Source organism: Mobula birostris, chromosome 30 (assembly GCF_030028105.1).
Source record: "Mobula birostris isolate sMobBir1 chromosome 30, sMobBir1.hap1, whole genome shotgun sequence".
Classification (NCBI taxonomy): domain Eukaryota; kingdom Metazoa; phylum Chordata; class Chondrichthyes; order Myliobatiformes; family Myliobatidae; genus Mobula; species Mobula birostris.
Window position 1 is genome coordinate 15,128,029 of NC_092399.1, and position 21,183 is coordinate 15,149,211.

At 41.5% G+C, this 21,183-nt stretch overlaps 1 protein-coding gene across 21 annotated transcripts in view; it reads right to left on the reverse strand.

The window, feature by feature from the left end:
- macf1a (microtubule actin crosslinking factor 1a) overlaps positions 1-21,183 on the reverse strand; it is a 590,515-nt gene that overhangs the window by 146,220 nt on the left and 423,112 nt on the right. For all 21 annotated transcript variants that reach the window (XM_072247359.1, XM_072247356.1, XM_072247358.1 and 18 more), the window contains 5 exons: positions 19,987-20,222; positions 18,353-18,482; positions 15,253-15,452; positions 10,004-10,499; positions 6,436-7,907 (listed from right to left, as the gene is read on the reverse strand). In XM_072247359.1, the coding sequence (XP_072103460.1) occupies positions 6,436-7,907; positions 10,004-10,499; positions 15,253-15,452; positions 18,353-18,482; positions 19,987-20,222 (2,534 nt within the window). The remainder of the gene's footprint in view (positions 1-6,435; positions 7,908-10,003; positions 10,500-15,252; positions 15,453-18,352; positions 18,483-19,986; positions 20,223-21,183) is intronic.

Below are 21,183 nucleotides of genomic sequence, written 5' to 3' on the forward strand. Positions count from 1 at the left end.
AATTGCTGACCATTCCTGGGGAAATTCTCTGTAAATTAATTTGTTGCATGAAAGAAAAATTGTTCTTTTCTCTGTGAAGTGTTATCAATCCACTCACCAGAGTATTGCAGAAGTTTGTAAAAGTATGTGGAAGAAAGACATGATGTAATTCTGACACAAAGGAGGTCTTGTAGTATGTTTGCTAATTTATTACCATATCATTAGATGCAGCAGGGGAACATTCTGAATGGAAACTACTCATGTCAGTGATAAGCATCCCCTCATTCTCGTCCCCTTCCCCATAAGAATAGGGCAGACCCAAAGTCTGAAACAAAGATTTCGACTTTCAGCCCTCTGCACAAGTCATCAGCAAACATTCTGGGCAGGAACAATGATCCTTTCTGAAACTGCCATACAAATTTAACATTATTTTTCCTAATAACAGCCTATTTATAGGATGTTAAGTATGTACTGAGACAAATCAGATGTTAAATTTAATTAAACATCTTTCCTTTTTCGTCCTCTGAGATGTCCTTTTCCTTGTATGTGACAATAGACAGAAATGGATTTCCCCCCTATTTATTACAAAAAGGATACAGAAATTTAATATCTTGTGATATAAGAAGGCTCTTTCAATCGTTGTGAAAACAGAAGTTTCTACATTAATATTTGCTAGATAACTACTTACAACTTCTCACTCAACAACAACCTCTTTACTCAATGTCAACAAGACCAAGGAGATGATTATTAACTTCAGGAGGAAACCAGAGCTCTATGAGCCAGTCCTCAGAGGATCAGATGTGGACAAGGTCAGCAACTTTCAATTCCTTGGTGTTATCATTTCAGAGGATCTGTCTAGGGCCCAGCACGAGTGCAATCATGAAGAAGGCACGGCAGTGCCTCTACTTCCTTAGGTGTATGCATAGATTTGGCATGACATCTAAAACTTTGACAAACTTCTATAGATGGGTGGTGGAGAGTATATTGACTGGCTACATCACAGTCTGGTACAGAAACAAAATTCTACAAAAAGTAGTGGGTATGGCCCAGTCCATAACAGGTAAAGCCCTCTCCACCACTGAGCACATCTACATGAAGTGCTGTCACAGCATCCATCAAGGACCCCTACCACCCAGGTCATGCTCTCTTCTCGTTGCTGCCATCAGGAAGGTGGTGAGAACTCACACAACCAGGTTCAGGAACAGTTACCACCCTTCCATCATCAGGCTAATGAACCAAAGGAGTTAACTTCACTTGTCCCATCATTGAAGTATTTCCACAATCAATGGACTCACTTTCAAGGACTCTTCATCTCATGTCTTCAATATTTATGGCTTATTTATTTATTATTATTATTATTTCCTTTTGTATTTGCACAGTTTGTTGTTTTTTGCACATTGGTTGAACGCCCAAGTTGGCGAGGTCTTTCAATGACAACGTTAAGGTTATTATTCTACTATGAATTTATTGAGAATGCCCACAGGAAATTGAACCCCAGGGTTGTATATGGTGACATATATGTACTTTGATAATAAACTTACTCTGAACTTTTGAAATTTGGGAAATCACAGTAATTAGTTGCTCATACAGCTTTGTAGAATGAAGAAATATCTACTTTTCAACTACAAACATTGATTGCAACATTCTCCCTTTTCTACAACAATGGATAAGAGGTGCTTGTTGTCGTTGTGGTCTTCTTGAAGATGAATAAGCATCCTCCTTGACCCAAATATAAAAAAGTTGTTAAGAAACGGGCAAGCTGTAGAAGGGCTTAAGACAGATTAGGAGAATAGGCAAGAAATGAAATACAATGTTGGAAGATGCATGGTCATGAATGTGTATACTATTTTCTTAACAGGGAGAAAATCCAAAAATTTGAGATGCAAAGGTTCTTGGGAGTCCTTGTGCAGAACACCTTAAAGGTTAACTTGCAGGTTGAGTTAGTGGTGAGGAAGGCAAATGCAATGTTAGCATTAATTTCAAGAGGTCTAGAATACAAGAGCAGGGATGTTATGCTGAGACTTTATAAGGCACTGGTGAGGCTCACTTTGAGTACTGTCAACAGTTTTGGCTCTTCATCTAAGAAAAGATGTGCTGGCATTGGAGAGCCCAAAGGTGGTTCACAAGGATGATTCCAGGAATGAAAAGGTTATCATACAAGGAACATTTGATAGCTCTGGGTTTGTAGTCACTGGAATTTAGGATTGTGATGGTGGGGGGGGGGGGGGGTCTCACTGAAACCTTTCGAATGTTGAAAAGCCGAGACAGACAGAGTAGATGTGGAAAGGATGTTTTCCACAATGGAGGACTCTAGGACAAAAGGGCGCAGCCTCAGGATAGAGAGGTGTCAATTAAAAAAAGATGTGGAGAAATTTATTTAATCAGAGTGTGATATATTTGAGGAATTTGTTACCACATGAAGCTGTGGAGGCCAGATTGTTGGGTGTATTTAAGGCAGAGATTGATAGGTTCTTGACTGGACACGGCATCAAAGGTTACAGGGAGATGGCCGGAAAATAGGGTTGAGGAGGACATAGAAAAAAGGATCAGCCATGACTGAATGGCGAAGCAGACTCGATGGGCCAAATGGCCTAATTCTGCTCCTATGTCTTATTGTCTTAATTTTTCAGGAATTGTTGCCCAACAGCATGGACTGAAGAAAATCTGGTTTCGCAGCAATTGGTTTCATGGTCATTTTCAGTATATTTAAAGAAGCATTCTTTCAATAAATCTTCTTCCACGTTCACTGAGATAGGTAAGATTGAACGTTACTGCTTCATTAATCTAAATTAATGTTTCCCTCCAAATGAACTGCATGCATGATCAGTGAGAATTCTTATTTGGGTGTTAGGTACAATTTTTGTCCTTCTCAAATTTTTTTAGGGCATGCTGCATTCTTCTGAGAGAGTAATTTGTTATGCTATATCTATGACGTCAGTATCACCTAGGATCCGGACAAGAGATGTGTAAAGAGGCCCTTCTTAAACCTTACAGTTTTTGCCAAAACTACTTTGGTCAGAGTCCAAAAGTGGAAAAGTTGTAGCAATCAGTCTATCTACAACAGAATGGAAAGCTAGTCAGCAGAGTTGCCAATGAACACAAAATCAACTTTGATTCAAGTATTTTTTTTGTCATTAATGCAATGTCAAGGACATAGCTTCAGCAATGAAGACGGCAAATGCCCAAGTCCTGAAAGGTGAAATAATGCTTCTGACATTTGGATCACGTATGGGACAGTGCTGGTTCCAGTTGTGGGAAATGCAGGAGGGCAGGTAGTGAATTTTGGTGATTATAATTTTATCCAATTTAAAGCAATTTTGGAAAAGGGCATGAAAAATATCCAAGATTTAAACTGAACTACTCAACTGAAGTAGGAGTGCCTTCTACGCACGCTTTGAAAGGGAGAACACAACTACGGCTGTGAAGATCCCTGCTGCACCTGATAACCCTGTGATCTCCGTCTCAAAGGCCGATGTTAGACTGTCTTTAAAGAGAGTGAACCCTTGCAAGGCAGAAGGTCCTGGAGTACCTGGTAAGGCTCTGAAAACCTGTGCCAACAAACTAGCAGGAGTATTCAAGGACATTTTCAACCTCTCACTGCTACAAGCAGAAGTTCCCACTTGCTTCAAAAAGGCAACAATTATACCAGTGCCTAAGAATAATAATGTGGGCTGCCTTAATGATTATCGCCTGGTAGCACTCACATCGACAGCGATGAAATGCTTTGAGAGGTTGGTTATGATTAGACTGAACTCCTGCCTCAGCAAGGACCTGGACCCATTGCAATCTGCCTATCGCCACAATAGGTCAACGGCAGATACAATCTCAATGGCTCTCCACATGGCTTTCAACCACCTAGACAACACAAACACCCATGTCAGGATGCAGTTCATCGACTATAGCTCAGCATTTAATACCATCATTCCCACAATCCTGATTGAGAAGTTGCAGAACCTGAGCCTCTGTACCTCCCTCTGCAATCGGATCCTCAACTTCCTAACCGGAAGACCACAGTCTGTGCTGATTGGTGATAACATATCCTCCTCGCTGACGATCAACACTGGCGCACCTCAGAGGTGTGTGCTTAGCCCACTGCTCTACTCTCTATATACACATGACTGTGTGGCTAGGCATAGCTCAAATACCATCTATAAATGTGCTGATGATACGATCATTGCTGGTAGAATCTCAGGTAGTGACGAGAGGGCATACATTAGTAAGCTATGCCAACTAGTGGAATGGTGCCACAGCAACAACCTGGCACTCAATGTCAGTAAGACAAAAGAGCTGATTGTGGACTTCAGGAACGGTAAGATGAAGGAACACATACCAATCCTCATAGAGGGATCAGAAGTTGAGAGAGTGAGCAGCTTCAAGTTCCTGGGTGTCAAGATCTTTGAGGATCTAACCCAGTCCCAACATATTGATGTAGTTATAAAGAAGACAAGACAGCAGCTATACTTTATTAGGAGTTTGAAGAGATTTGGCATGTCAACAAATACACTCAAAAACTTCTATAGTTATACCGTGGAGATCACTCTGACAGGCTGCATCACTGTCTGGTATGGAGGGGCTACTGCACAGGACCGGAAGAAGCTGCAGAAGGTTGTAAATCTAGTCAGCTCCATCTTGGGTACTAGCCTACAAAGTACCCAGGATATCTTTAGAGAGCGGTGTCTCAGAAAGGCAGCATCCATTATTAAGGACCTCCAGCACCCAGGGCATGCCCTTTTCTCACTGTTACCATCAGGTAGGAGGTACAGAAGCCTGAAGGCACACACTCAGCGATTCAGGAACAGCTTCTTCCCCTCTTCCATCCGATTCCTTTGAATCTTTGAATCTTTGGACACTACCTCACCTTTTAAAAATATATAGTACTTTTGTTTTTGCATGATTTTTAATCTATTCAATATACGTATACTATAATTAATTTACTTATTATTATTATTATTATTTTATTTTGTTTTCTCTCTGCTAGATTATGTATTGCATTGAACTGCTGCTGCTGTTAACAAATTTCACGTCACATGCCGGAAATATTAAACTTGATTCTGAAAAAGAGAGGAGATAGGACTGATGAGAATGTGCCAGGAGCCATTATAGGCAATGTAGACTCAGTCGGCTTCTAGCTCACATACAAATTAATTCCAGCAAATTGCAAAAGCATTTGGCCCATATGAATCAAGCAAGCTCTGGTAGGTATGACTTAGTGAAGGGTACAGAGTCTTCAAAACTAAATAAAGGAATATAGGCTACAAAGTGAAATCTTGGTCTCTCTAGATTCAAAGAATGTATAAGTTACACAACCTTGAGATTTGTTTGCTTACAGACAGCCACAGAGCATGAAATCCAGAAGAACCCCAATAAAGAAAAAAAAATGAAAGACCAACACTCGGTGTGCAAGAGAAAGAACAAAAAAATCATGCAAACAATTGAAAAGATGGCCAGTTTCAATAATGTTAACTCAAGGAATAAGTGAAATGTGAAAATTATCATCATTATATGTCGTGTCGTATGACGTAGGCAAACATGGTGTTCCATCTATCCCATGATTATTCATGGCCAATTTTTCTGCAGAAGTTGTTCGCTATTGCCTTCTTCTGGGCAGTGTCTTTACAAGACGGGTGACCCCAACCATTATAAATACTTCTCAGGGATTGTCTGCCTGGCGTCAGTGGTCGCATCACCAGGACTTGTGATACGCACTGGTTGCTCGTACGACCATCCACCAACCTGCTTCCATGGTTTCATGTGACCCTGATCGGGGGGGGGGGCTAAATAGGTGTTACACCTTGCCCAAGGGTGGTCTACAGGCTAGCAGAGGGAAGCAGCGCCTTACACCTCCTTTGACAGAGTTGAATCTTGACCCCACCACCCAGTGGTAATACCTGCTGAAAATCCCAAACTCCTAAAACATAATACTGCGTCAGCAACAGCTACTTCTGTGATTTCTTTCTTTCTGCCCTCTTGTTTTAGTTTTCACCCCCCAGTTTCCAAGTGTTGTTCTTCTCTTCTAGCAAATTGCTGCTTCCAGCCCATGTCCTCTCAAAAGGCTGTTCCTGCCTTCCCTCAAGTATTTTCTTCGACCTCCCACCAGCGTCATCCACACCAGTCCAAGCTATGAGGTAACATTCACATCTCTTCTGCAAATTTCCCCTCCACAATATCCAGGTGATACACACCACCAAGACCTGAAGTTCCAGCCAACTGGAATAACTGGCTTTGACAGGTATATGCTTTTCATTGCAGGACAATGTCACAAAAACTCTACAGCATAATTACTGAGACTAAGATTCTGTCTGTTATAGGCAAAACACAGTGCATAAATGTATATACATAAAGGCATATATTTGAATAGCATTTCAAACAACTATAAAGTTTGAAACAAAGTTATTAATTGCTTCTCACTTAGGGAAATTCAGAAAACTGCAACAGGTGAAGGTAAGCAAATCTTACCTTAAAGTCTGCCAGCTGCTGATTGATGATATCAACTTCTGTACCCACATTGCCTTGCAATTCTTCACCCTCTTCAGTTTTGGTAAGAAGATTATTTAATTCTTTGAGTTTTTCATAGAAATCTTCAACGCGTCCCACGGTCACCTCCACTTGTTCTTGTCTGTTTCTTCCACGTTCAAGTAGTTTACCACACTGTTTGTTCAAGGCTTCGAGCTCTCGTTTCAGTCCCTGTAGGTCTGGACTGCCTTCCACCTCCAGCATCTGTTTGCATTCTTCTTCTGAAGTCTCAATATCTTTCTTCAGTTTTTTAAGCTTGCTCATAAACTGCCTAACATCATCAGTCTGCGACTGCAGGCTGTCCACGTCTCTCCCAATGGGACTCATGCTGTCCAGCTCATCATCCAAGTCAGCAAGACGTGAAAACATTTCCCGAGTACGGTTCTGGAAATGACCAATTCCTTGAAGTCTGTTTTCCATTGCCAGACAGCTTTCATCCACCCTCTGCTTTACATCGCCATACTCTTGCTGAACTAATTCCGCCTGCTGAAGGAGCTGTGATGAATCTGCACCATCAGGGGCATCCTCTGCAAGTCCTCGAGCCAGGTCTCTCAGATATTCTACCTGGGACGCTAAGATCTGAAGAGCTTCCTGACGAGTCCTCAGCTTCTCCAAGTTCTTATTACTGCAGGCCTGTGATCCAAGAGCATCATAGATTTCGAGCTGTTGTTTTGCACCATCAAGTTTTAACTGAATACTTTTCAGGGAGTCTTGGAATTCTTTCAGTCTTTGGGCCATTTCTTCAATTGATTCACTTTTGACTTGAAGTTGCTCTGTAACACGGTCCAACCTCTGGTTTATGTCCGTTTTCTCATCTCTGATATCTTCTTCATCCACCTGACAGGAATCAACAAGAACGTCTGCAGCAGCATTCATCATCTCCAGCAATGAGCGACGTTTGTCCACATCGTGTTGTAGATCTTTTGCATTAGCTAAAGAGGAGTTCAACTGTGTTGGGTCAATGGTGATCTCCAGTTCTTTCACCTTCAATTCACATTCTTCTACCCATGGGAGCAGGTCTTCCATGTACTGTCTGTACTTCTGTGCTTTCTGAACACAGTCTTTCAGCTTAGAATGTCTACTTGCTGCCTGCTTCCACAGCTCATCCCACTGTCCTTTAAGAGCTGACAACTGACTCTGAAGACCCGTCTTTTCTTCACCTGTTTGGGCACTTCGAACTAGGGACTCTCCTTCAGCCAGGATCATCTCGTAAGAACCCGAATGCTGATTCAGACTTTTTTGGAACTCCTCTTGTTCACTTATTTGGGATTGTAAAGTGTCAAGGTTTGCAGACACGAGAGGTTTCTGTGTATGCTCGCTGCATTTCCCATCCAGCCACAGCTTGAGCTCATCGAAAGTTTGCTGAAACTGCTGAGAACTGGCCAGAGTTGTTTGAAGCTGGTTTATGCGATCACCTGGAGAAGACACATTTTTAACGACAAAGGATTCATAATTAATTCTGAAATAAGCATTCCTCAAAGTTGCCTAATTATAGATTTAACAGCATACTTTCGGAAGTACTAATCCAGAACAGAACTTAAATCTCAGAATGCAATATATTTATTTAATATGTGTGGACTAGCTGATCATTTGTGATCTGCTGTCTCTCACATTTGCAAGGAATAAAAATTAAACTTTGGATAAAAAATGTTAGCCAAAAGAAAAACGGATTTTTTTGTTTCAAAAGACTACATCCCTAGTTTAACTTCAGAATAATAATTCATGTATCATAAATTATATCATAAATGCTTTAATGCCTATAGACCATTGATTTATCATAAATAACCCAAAAAATGTTAGACCAAATTTTGAATTTAACCTCATAACCAATGAATGGAGTTTGGAGACTTGCAGAATTACTCAATTATTCCTCCAATATGATAAGTAATATTTGACACATAATTGACACGTGGCTGGTAGAAAAGTGTTCAATTATTTTAGCATTGCACATACAATGAAGATATTTATGTGCAATTTACTAATTAAGAAATCTATTCTTTACCAAATTGCTTTGCCAAATCCTCAACTTTTATGAATGTGATTTTTAACCTGCAAAAGTGTAATTTGTCTGCACCTGTTTATATTCATTATTTTTTTTTAAGTTTCAAATAGAAAAAGTCACCAGTTCAAAATCCAATGTATAAAGACTGATTATGGTTACAAATATTCACCTGGAGTAGGCCATCAACAATCTGCTCCTTCTGCTGGTCAAACATGGAATGGATTTTCACAACCGTCACCTCTTGACAAAAGGGGATAACTGCACTCACTTGCCCATCCATTGAGATGTTCCCATAACCAATGATCTTGCTTTAAGGACTCTATCTCATTATCTCATGTTCCTGTTATTTATTGCTATTAATTTATATTTTCATTTGCATAGTTTTGTGTCTTCTGCACTCTACCTTTAATTGATACTATTGTATAGTTACTATTAGCTGAATATGCCCACAGGAAAGAATCTCAGGGTTGCATATGGTGACATACATGTACTCTGATAGTAAAATTTACTTTGAACTGTGAATTATTTGATTTGCTGTTTGACAATGTCTGGTTGCGTGGTGACCAGCGATTGACTGTTTAATTTATTATTCAGGATCCTGATTGTGCCGCTGAGTCAGCATCAGGTCAGAATACGTGCTCATTTAACTGATATTATCTCTAGAGTTTGATGTCATGGTGTTTGGTGAACTTGGCAACTGGCTTGCAGATATTTCATCACCAGTTGATGTGACATCCTCAGTGCGTAGTTGTTGGTGTTTCTCTCTGTCAGTGCTCATGTTTATATAGCGCCCTCCCCTCCCCACAACCGTTCGCTTGCTTTGCTCCTGATTGGTTACCCCTTCAGGTGACCTTTGAATTCTATTGGCTTGCACTTCTTTGACTCTGAGGGCTTTGTAGATGGTGCCTATTTCAATATGAGTCATCGGAAGAGGAGAAAGCTTCTAAAAATTCTATTAACTCTCATCCTCAACAGGTGACTATTTTGATTTAATGTATAAATATCAATTTTCTACAGAGAGGGTGAAACAGGAAAACTGATATGAAACAACAATTGCAAGATCTAGAAGTAAAAACAATTAGGGAAAGAGTAATAACAAGACGCAGTGATAGAAATATGATAAAAGTTATCTATACAATTATTATGGAGTGAATCAAATTGTGATTTTCAGACTCAGACAAGAGTTTCTCCTTAAAGTAATAAATTGGCCTGTACAATCTCTGAGTGGTTTAGTCCATTTGAATTGTTTTAAGTAACTTTTCTAATACCAGGGCATCAACAACAAATTGACGGAAGAGCGGATACTCCTGAAATAAAAGTTCACAATATGAACGATTACAAAAGTCTGCTGTTACTTCATCTAGTACAGGGTTTCCCACTGTCCCCTTGGTTAATGGTGGGGGCTCATGGCATAAAAAAAGATTCTAGCAGGATTGACTAACTTGTATTGAAATTATATCACCCAATCTTTTGAAACAATGCAAATAATTATTTAGCAACTATACCAACCCGCTCTCTCTTCAAGACCATTAAATGGCATCAAGACTGCATCCAGCCGTTTCCGAAGTTCATCCTTTAAATACTGTTCACCAATAAGGGAGGACAGGTCCTCACAGAGATTCTGGGCATCTTCAATCTGCTCCTTCTGCTGTTCTAACTCGGAACGGATTTCACTGATTTCTTCGAGTTGCTGTTTGACGACGTCTGGCTGCGTGCTGACCATCGACTGAGAGTTGAGTTTATTATTGAGGACCCTGACTTTGTCGCTGAGCCGCTGCAGTAGCTCCTGGTACTCTGTACTCTTGGCTGTGGTCTGATCAATTTGATCAGAACGATTGCTGAGCTGATGAGTCAGGTTATCCCATTTGTCGTTGATCGCTCTGAGCTGGTCTCTCACCAGGCTGTCAGAAGGACACACGTCACCAGGTGCACAGAGTATGCCCTGTGCCGCTTGGTTAAGTTGTTCATATTGGGGTTTGCGAGTCTCAAATTCCTTCAGCATGAACTGTCACACACAAAAGAAAAACATTTAATTAGAGATACTGGGAACAAATTCATATTTAATATTCGGTGGTGCATGAGTGAATAATAGAGGCTGGAAATTCTTTTATTAAAAGCAGCTGTGCCTGGGGTCTATCCACTTGCCCTTGTACAAAGAGGGCTGCACGTGTGAGGTGGATGGAGGCAAGGCAGACGGTTGTGTAGTGGTTAACACAATGCTTTACAGTACGGGCGATCTGGGTTGAATTGCCACCGCCGCCTGTAAGAAGTTTGTACATCCTCCCCGCGACTGCGTGGGTTTCCTCTAGGTGCTCTGGTTTCCTCCCACAATCTAAAGATGTACCAGTTGGTGGGTTAATTGGTCATTGTAAATCGTCCTGTGATTAGGCTAGGATTAAATCAGGGAATTGCTGGGCAACGTGGCTCGAAGGGCTGGAAGGGCCTACTCTGTGGTGTATATCTATCAACCAATAAATAAATAAACAAACAAGCATGCCTCTTTGGACAAACAAAAGCATGTGGGCATTTAAAGTTGCAGAATCTTGATTTTTCTACAATAGCCCCATTAAGTTTCAATCACTTCAACAATGCTGTGGACCTGTAAAACTTATCTAAAAGTAACTCCTCTTAGAAAGAGCAATGACTATTGAGAATTACGTTTGCATGAGCATCTACTGACAACTACAGGACAAAAGCCCCATGCCAAAGTGGCAAGAGAGGTCCTGTACACTAGGCCCCTGTTGTACAAGCTCGTGTATAAATTGTTTGATTAACGTTCTGTTGCTTATAAAATTCATTATAGTTATATGTATAAATACATGAATTGAGTACATCATCACACTACCACGTGATACCTCCGCGCCTTGCTTAAAGTAAAACACGAAGTTAGACTCACATTTCGGACTTCTGTGTCTTCCTTTGAATTGATTTAATGTTTTGAAGCTACAAAACATAACGGTTCCCTTTTTCGTCCCTGTGATTGATACATTAGGACAAGAAGGTGCTGGAGGTCACAGGTTTAATTCCTGTGCTATCGGTGACCTGAGGAAACCTGGAAGTTATCCTAACTGAGGACAGGTACTTTCACAACCCATCACCCTCAATCTACTATTCATAGCATGTCTTTCACCTTTAACCTCACCCCCTCCTATCGTGCCTTTATTATTGTAGAAGCACAGAAGTTCCTCTGCTATTGACCAGCTTATTATAATGGAGAATCACTGTTGCAGTGCGCTCCACACCCCTCCAATCCCTGCACCGCAAAATGAGAATGGGGATGGAAATGCTTGTTGAGAGATCAACGCTGGTGAACTAGCCAGGGCAGGAGGCTTGGGTAGCTAAGGCACTAACTCTCTGGGGGTGGGCGGGAAGGACGGACATTACATGGTGCTGCCCCACAGGCCTCAAGTGGGAGCTGAGACGGTCAGCTGAAGTGAGAAGGCTGATAAGGAGATTCTTGCCATGTTGTCTGGCCTGTGTGAAAGCTTGTGAGAGATACTTTTGCGCAGCCTTTTACGGGCTTTCTCTGAAGCCCCTCTTTGATAGTTGGGATGACATGCACATAATTATTTATGTTTTTTATTGCGATACAGCGCGGAATGGGCTCCCCAGCCCTTGGAGCCGCACCACCCAGCAATCCCCCAGTCTAATCGTGTGACAATTTAACCAAGTGACCAATTAACCCACCAACCCATACGTCTTTGGGCTGTGGAAGGAAACCGAAGAGATCACAGCAAAAACAAACAAACTCTGGCGCCGTTAAGTGTTGTGCTAACCACCACACTACTGTAGGAGGAAATCTAACCACAGCAGGTCAAACTAACGGCAATACTATCCATCAGCTTTCATCACAGCACAGGCAGAGACCATGCAATGTCTTTAAATACTATGCAAGAAGGCACAGGTCCACAGTGGTGCCAGCTGTCACACCCTAATGCTCGCCAGGCACAGCTTGCTACTATTAGCACCCAGAAGGCTCTTGGCATTATGTGAAGTCTGTAATAACAAGGTGCTCTCTGCCCTCCAGAAGACTCGGGTCAATCTGAAGCCCCATTCCAGTGGTACTTGTGGGTCCAAAGAGCAACCATCTCCTGTCTTCTCGCAAGTGCACCTCAGCCAACTGCAACTCGCATCAAAGTAGTCAGATGCAAGTAAGACCACGGTCATAATTCTCTTTCGTGACCACGTGCTGTCCCTTCCGCTGCATGGGAACACCATTTGTTATCCTAGCTGCTGGCATGAGGGAAGTGCTGCACACACTTTACAGGCAAAGTAACAGAACATGGAATACTGGTACACAAGTCCGGGGATGATTAATTAAAGCGACCATTACTAAATGCAAAGTATGAGCATTTAATTGGTTTTGTAGTATAATTTCAGCGAGACTGATTCAGACCCTCCTGCTTTCATTGTGTGTATTGCAGGAGGCACTGACAAGGGGGAGGCCAGCACGGGAACGGCATCAACGTTTGGATTTCTTTTTCTTTATTCCGTGACAGTGATGGATCATGGCTGTGTTGAGGGCTGGCTACTTTAACACAGTTGATAATAAGCCCATCTGCACTGACTGTTTGAGGGGCAGGGTGGAGACACGTCTCTAGCAGAGGAGGCGTAAGGCGCTCCTTCCCTCCGCCAGCCTGCAGGTCACCCTTGGGCAAGGTGTAGCACCTGCTTAGTTTCCCCGATCAGGGTCACGCAAGGCCATGGGAGCAGGTGGTAGATGAATGTATGAGTTTCACAAGTCCTGGTTATGTGACCACTGACGCCAGGCAGACAAATCTTTGTCGAGTACTGATAATATCAGCCATCTTGTAAAGACAGTGCCCAGAAGAAGACAATGGCAAACCACTTCAGTAGAAGAATTTGTCAAGAATAATCATAGTTGTGGAAATACCATGATTCCCAAGGTCATACAACATGGTATATAATGAATAAAGCACCAACTGCAGTGGTTGTCTGGAAGATAATTAACAACTCTTCTGAAGCTTGCATTAATACAGGAGACTGTATCCACGATAGCAACTGCTATCTTCAAGTGAGGACGTTGCAAGACTTTGAGTCCACTTTGCAGTCAGTCAAATCAGCTTTGAAGTTGCGTTGCTTGGGAAGGGGAAATGCCTTCTACGAGATCTTCACATTCAACAGGACATACAGCAGCCTCGGATAAATAATGGCTCACAGCAGTAAGACAGGTTGCCTATCAGGCTTTTACTGCCTCGCTGAAGGAGGGAATGCTATATCAGCCCAACGCATATTTACTTGTTTAGAGATACGGCATGGAATATGCCCTTCTGGCCCTTCGAGCCACCCCCTGACAAACCCGGTTAACCCTGCCCTGTTGACAGGACAATTTACAATGACCAATCAAGCTACCCAATACATGGTTGGGACTGTGGGAGGGGACTGGAGGACCCAGAATGGGGGAGGTCATACAGACTCCTTACGGAGGACGTCTGGATCGAACTCCGAGCTGCAGTAGCATCCCGCTAATCCCTACGCTACCGTGACGCCCTATGAGAGGCGAGTATGGGGAGGGGGGAGAAAAAACTTTCTGGTCTGGCTCAAGCTGGACTTGGGGAGCTTTGCTTTTGGCCCATGCAAGCATGTGTGCGGGCAGAATGCGATCACTATTCCAGATTGGGGGAAACAGGATAAGCTTGACCCTGTCCAGTTATTTGCAATCATCATCACCACTTGACTGGGCGCTGTAGGAAGGGCAGGTAGTAAGTTTCAGATCCATAATTACGACTGAGCTGATAGCTGTGCTGTGCATCAGAACTCTGGTGTTATGAAGTGCTGAAGCAGTATCCCGAAGCAAGAACACATACTTTAGATCCCGTACTTTAACTCGTAAACATCATTTGCAGCTGGAGCTGGCCAGATTTGAAGAGAAGCAACTGTCAAGCGCAATGCAGCTTTTGTGAACGAATCTCGCAGTGGAACACAAAGTCAGCTGCAATAAGTCATCCTTGAATTGAGGCATCTTACATATGAAGCACAGGCACAGGGAGGAGAAGATGGTGGGCGATGCAGCGCGCCCGGCCGTTCCGAATGATATCCATATGTGTTATCTAGGGGTCCGTGCACAATACGGATTTGATGGAGACAGCCGTGAGAAGCACGGAGGAACACGTGGAGAAACTTCTGAAATGCCTGCTTCACTGCTGCTGCTACTGTGCGATCGAGAATCTCCGGAGGGGAAGGCCCCAAATCCTCGGCTTTGCCTATTGCCTGTTGCTGGGGCCAGGGTCGAAGTGCTCGGCTGAGAGGGTGGTTGGTGTCAGAGAGCTGGTCGGAGGCTCGGAGCTTTCGCAGTCGGAGTCGGACTGTGGTCGGGTGCTGCATCAGCAAGTTTGTGGAGCTGGAGGTTCACCGTCTGCGTGACATGATGGGACTTTCAAGAGACTTTGAGACTTTTACTGTGCCCATGGTCTGTTCTTATCAAATTACGGTATTGCTTTGCACTGTTGTAACTATATGTTATAATTATGTGGTTCTTGTCAGTTTTTAAGTCGGTTTGTCATGTGTTTCTGTGATATCATTCTGGAAAAACATTGTATCATTTCTTAATGCATGCATTACTAAATGACAATAAAAGAGGACTGCGTGTCCTCATAATATAATCTAATCTAAATGTGGCATTAACCCACCTTTATAATTTGTAAAAGTAGTTCTTCACTAATGCTACAGATAAAAGACAAGCAGTGCCCAAAAACTTATCCAGTTCTTGAAGATTTTAGTTTTTATTTAAATATTACCTGCACTTGCTGCTTCTGGGCACGGAGCATATTTGGATCAATTGACAGAGGACCGAGCACACTCATCATTAATTCCTTTTCTGATAACCATGGACTGAGCTGTGATTCTGTGTTCTGGAAACTTGAAAGAAGATCTGCTGATTCTTCTAGTTTTTGTTGCCTCTCAGTTATTGCCTGATTGGCACGTGCCCACTTTGACTCTAGAAATAACACGGAAAACAATGATCATTTATGCTGAGAAAAGCTTAATGTGCAATACGTACTGGTCCAGCCTCCTGACTTTGCCATAGAAGATATTTTGTGCTTACCATCAATGCAGTGCAAAATGATTTTAAAAATCTGTAATCCCATAATGTTAATTTATGATAAAGACCATTTTAAATTCAGAGTAAAATAATGCTTTAACCCAAGTAGCAAATATAAAGGAAATTGGAAGCTGAAATTAACATTTAGACTGGAACATCTCACAATGTCTTTCAAGATCAGATACATTCACGATTAAAATTTCAGTCACTCTACTCAGGTTAATTTCCTCTCTCAGCCTGAGCAGTTCAGTCCTACGTTTGCATTATTTAAATGCACAAACTTGGTCATTCATATAGTAATTTTGAAATATTTCTTATTGTAAAACTATGCCTTTCTCCATGTATATATTAGTAACTCAGAAGGTAGTAAATAAAAAGCTATTTTCTTTGCAGTAAACAATCTATAAATTATTTGGTATGTAGAACTCAGAGGCTATTTTTATATTCATGAAAACACTTTAAAATGACATACCATTTCATTTCAAAAACTACATTTTTTTGTAGAAAGCTACAGAATAAAAGACATCTAAAGCCCATGTTAGCCTCTCAAAGGGCAACAATTATACCACTGCCCAAAAGCAGTGTGAGCTGCCTCAACGACTATTGTCCAGTAACACTCACATCTACAGTGATGAAACACTCTGAGAGGTTGGTCATGGCTAGAATCAGCTCCTGTCTCAGAAAGGATCTGGACCCACTGCAATTTGTCTATCACCACAATAGGTCTACAGCAGACATGATCTTAACAGCCCTCCATGCAACCTTGGATCACCTGGATAATGCAAATGCCTATGTCAGGATGCTGTTCATTGCATTTAACACCATCATTCCTACAGTCCTAATCGAAAAGCTACAAAACCTAGGCCTCTGTACCTCCCTCTGCAACTGGATGATCGACTTCCTAACTGGGAGACCACAATCTGTGTGGATTGGAAGTAACATCCCCACCTCGCTGACAATTAACACCAGCACTCCACAGGGATGTGTGCTTAGCCCACTGCTCTACTCTCTCTACACCCATGACTGTGTGGCCAGGCATAGCTCAAACAGCAAGTATAAATTTGTTTATGAAATAACCATTGTTGGCAGAATTTTGGTTGGCGATGAAAATACGTACAGGAGCAAGATAAACCAGCTAGTTGACTGGTGTCACAGCAACAATCTTGCACTCAATATCAGCAAGACCAAAGAGCTGATTGTGGACTTCAGGAAGGGCAACACGAGGGAACACTAACCAGTCCTCATAGAGGGCTCAGAAGTGGACAGAGTGAGCTATTCCAAGTTCCTGGGTGTCAATATCTCTGAGAACCTGACCTGGACATAACATATTGATGCAGCTATAAAGAAGGCTATATTTCATTAGGAGTTTGAGGAGGTTTGGTCTGTCAACTAAAACACTCAAAAACTTCTACAAGGAGCAGTACTTTAGGAAGGTGGCATCCATCATTAAATATCCCCACCACCCAGGACATGCCCTCGTCACACTGTTACCATTGGGAAGGAGGTACAGACGCCTGAAAGCACACGCTCAGCGATTCAGGAACAGCTTCTTCCCCTCTGCCATACCATTTCTAAATGGACATTGAACCCACAAACACTACCTCACTACTTTTTTATTTCTGTTATTTTGCACAGCTTGTTTTAACTATTTAATAGACATATATATACTTAATGTAACTCAGTTTCTCTATTTTATTTATCATGCATTTTCACTGTACTGCCACCATAAAGTTAACAAATTTCATGGCATATGCTGGTGATAGTAAATCTGATTCTGATTCCAAGTCCAACCCCACGTCATCTTCGTGAGAGGTGGAAACAGGTAAGGCCGGCCTACGGTGCTCTGGTGAAGCTGCATAGGCCAATCCCCTGTACAGGGGATGCAATGGATTGCAGAAGTGCTAATGGACTCCAACCATACCATCGACTTCAGAGGGCGATGGAGATGGGAGCTCGTCAATGGCCTATGCTCCACTTCGGAGCAAAGGGTCCAAGAAAGAAGTAATGCCAGTGTTACTGAATATATTCCATCAGGAGAAAGCCTACTCACAAGGGGAGCAGACTAGTTTTGAAACTAGATCCAAAAAGACATCTTAGATTGGTTAATGATTATATTCACCTTCCCATATTCAGTTCCATACAATGACTGGTGTGGACCAGAGTACAGAGAGGAAATATAATAATCAATTAAAATTACATTTAGCACCAGTGAACAAAGATGGAATTTCTACATTGAGGTCGTCTTTCTCAAGAGTTAAGGATATCTATGAAATATATATCGTAATGGAGTCACATTAATCTATTACAGGATTTTAAAAGGCTATAAAAAATTCAATATTTATCAGAGATCCATTTGGGAAAATCTAAGCATTAAGATTTCCGCTTGATTCAATTGCTTTAAAAATGTGTTCATTTGCTATTCTGAGAACAGAATCCATGTTTGGAGAGCCAAATATCTATTTGATATTTAAGAGCTTTTAATTATCTATAACAATTTGCATATGCAGTTAGATGGCCAAAATTTTTCATGTAATTTCCCTTCTCTGGTTTTTGATCTAGATTTCAAAGATTAAATTCCCCCAGAGGACCTTCAGCCCCAAATGATCCTTTTAGTAACACACATAAAAATTCTGCAGATTTCCTCGTGTTTGATCCCCTTACTGCTTATCCTGCACTAAAGTAGAAGTCCAAACATTATGTAGCAGCTCTCTTGCTATCTGCTTCCAACTTTGTTGAGTACAAAGTTTTCCATTCTATAAAATGGAATATTTACATGAGAATAGCATTAGTTTTACCTATTTGTTCAAGCATTTCTGTCCACTTCTTAGCTTCTGGTGACTCTGGATTTTTCTTCAGCAAGTCTTTCAATGCCCCTTTAAGTTTATCGATCTTACTAGAATTCTGTTCGAGCTCAGCAAGATAAACCTAAGTAAAAGAGAAATTCAAATGTTTAAGACAACTTTGCAACTGTGTTTTCATTAAAAGGCAGCACTGGGTTCATTATCTGTAATATTCGCCCATTATGTTCCACACGCAATCCATTCATTGCATCATTCTGTCAGAAACCCTGAAGCAGGGGTTCATGAAAGAACTGACAGTTCCTTGGGAAAACCGGATGAGGAGGCATTTGAATGCAAGAAAACCAAATACCAGGAACTGATAGATCAGTGCCTGTGACAGGGGTGGAGGGCACGATGTGAGACTATAGAGGTGGGTGTAGAGACTTTGCTGGCTGCTCGCTGTGCAGAACCTATTCTCTCCTTGGTCCTATGGGGGCTGCAAAGAGCAATCAGGACCGTCACAGAGGCTGCTGAGGGAGCCTCCAGATGGCTGTGGATCGAGAGGTGTGACCCAGGCTGAGACACAAGCCAGAACCCTGATCAACCCTGGCTGGGTCGCCTGGGTGAGAGTGTTGGATGTTGAAAGACCCGAAACACCTGGTGACCCCAGGTTACATCACTGGTGATGTGTCCCAGCATGTCCTCGGATGCATCTCAGCATCGTGCTTTTTGATATATTTGCTCTTCAAGAATCAAGTGTTCATTGCTATTTCAAAATGCAATTCCCCTTTCATAGAAACTACACATTTAACTTTGTGGGATTTTTGTAGAGCTTATAAGATTTAAGAAATTCACCTTATTTTTATCCATTTCTTTCATCATTCTGAAAACATTTGAAAAGTGAGCATATCCCAGTTTAATTTGTTATTCAATTAAAAAGTAATTGTTTGTTTGAATGGCAATGAAAATTCAGATCCAAATGAACAACATTACGTTATCTTGTGGTCTCAGGAACACTGGAGGCAGTATTCAGTATAATAGCTGATAAACTGCAGCCTGACACGAGTACTCATTCTCTCACTTTAACGGAAATTATACACTCATGTACTTTTGTTCAACTCAAATGACAAAGGAAACTTCATCCAGTATTACTTATCGTGACCAAGTTCTAACTTTCCCTTTTGGCTGCCAAATGAGCTATTTGAAAAATACTCCAGCTACTCACAAGCTGAAAGTCAGTTGGTTTATTTTAACTGTGGCATTATTCTTCTGGGAACAACAAGTACATTTAATTATCAAAGTATGTATGCAGTACACAACCCTGAGATTCATCTTCCCACAGACAGCCGCGAAAGAAAGAAAGAAGAACCATGGACCCCATTCAAAGAAAAACATCAAACCCCTCCAACATGCAAAAAATAGAACAAATCATGCAAAAGAGTGAAAAACACGGAATACAGAACACCAAGCCACATATCATCCAACTATTCCGGGCATATTCAGTTCAGTTCAATCTAGCTCTGCGTCAGGCTGCAGAGCCAACCTGCCCCAATCAAAATCACACAAAATAGGAACATAAAAAGGAGAGACCAGAAACCAGAAACACATCATAACGTGAACAACAGATTCCAATCCACAAATAAATTCACCTTGTTTTGCTCTACTTGCTCCTTCATTGCTTGCGTTTTGATTGACGGTGAACTTAAAGAGGTTAAAGTCTGTTCTTTTAATTCCAGCCAGTTCATGATAGAAGCCGTTTCTTCCTGTACCTCCTGCATTTGACTAAGTGTGGCCATTAGATGGTCCTGAGACTCCTTTAGCATGCTACCAAGGGTTTTATAGTTGTCGTTCACATCGGCGACGTCCTGCTGGATCTTTGCAAGTTCTACAAAAAGTTGAAAGTCAGTGAGCATATGCGATTTAAAAGAATCAGAGACAAAACAATGGCTTTCATTGCTGACCTCAAAGTAAGTCGCCTCAAAAAATATCTAATGATATCTGTGATATTGATTCCACCTGTCCCATTTCATTTGCTGGCCATTACTTCTGAGGTGTCAAGGCATCCAGCAAAAATGATACTGTCAGCAGAACCAGCCAATAACGTTGACGAGTTTGCACAGCAGATCGAATTAAACTTTCATTTTAAAATTAATATTGATGTGAAGATGAAGATGTACAAACAAGATTGAGCTGAACTCTGAAATAGCAAACACTGTAATAAAGTTCAAATTCATTGAATTTTGAAAGGTTCATCTTTAGGGCTAAAGAGGCTAAGCTAAAATTAGAATTAGTATTTCAATAATCCTTCCACATTAAAGCAAAACATTTTCAGGGTAAATAGTAGGCATAGATTTTAAATATGTGCAATTTTCATGAGTGGATGGATTTCTGAAGCTTAATTTGGAGAAGAGTACAAAACAGCTACCCCAAGGAAAAGCGAGGAAACACACAGTGTATCTGGTTAACTGTATATACACATGTAGCAGAGTTGCTTCAGATTGCTGCTTTCTGGACTGGAAGAAAAGGAATGGCAGTATTCTCCTGGGATACTCAGTGTTAATCTCATTGCTTCCTCAAAAAAAAACTTTAGATTTATTTATTTTATTGAGATACAACGCAAAGTAGGCCCTTCTGGTCCTTCAAACCATGCTGTCCAGCAACCCCCCAACTTAACCCTAGTCTAATCCCACTACAATTTACAACGACCAAATAACCTGCAAACCGGTATGTCTTTGGATTGTGGGAGGAAACCAGAGCACCCAGAAGAAACACATGCGGTAACGAGGAGAAAGTAAGAATTGCTTACAGGCAGCGGTGGGAATTGAACCTGGATCGCTGGTGCTCTA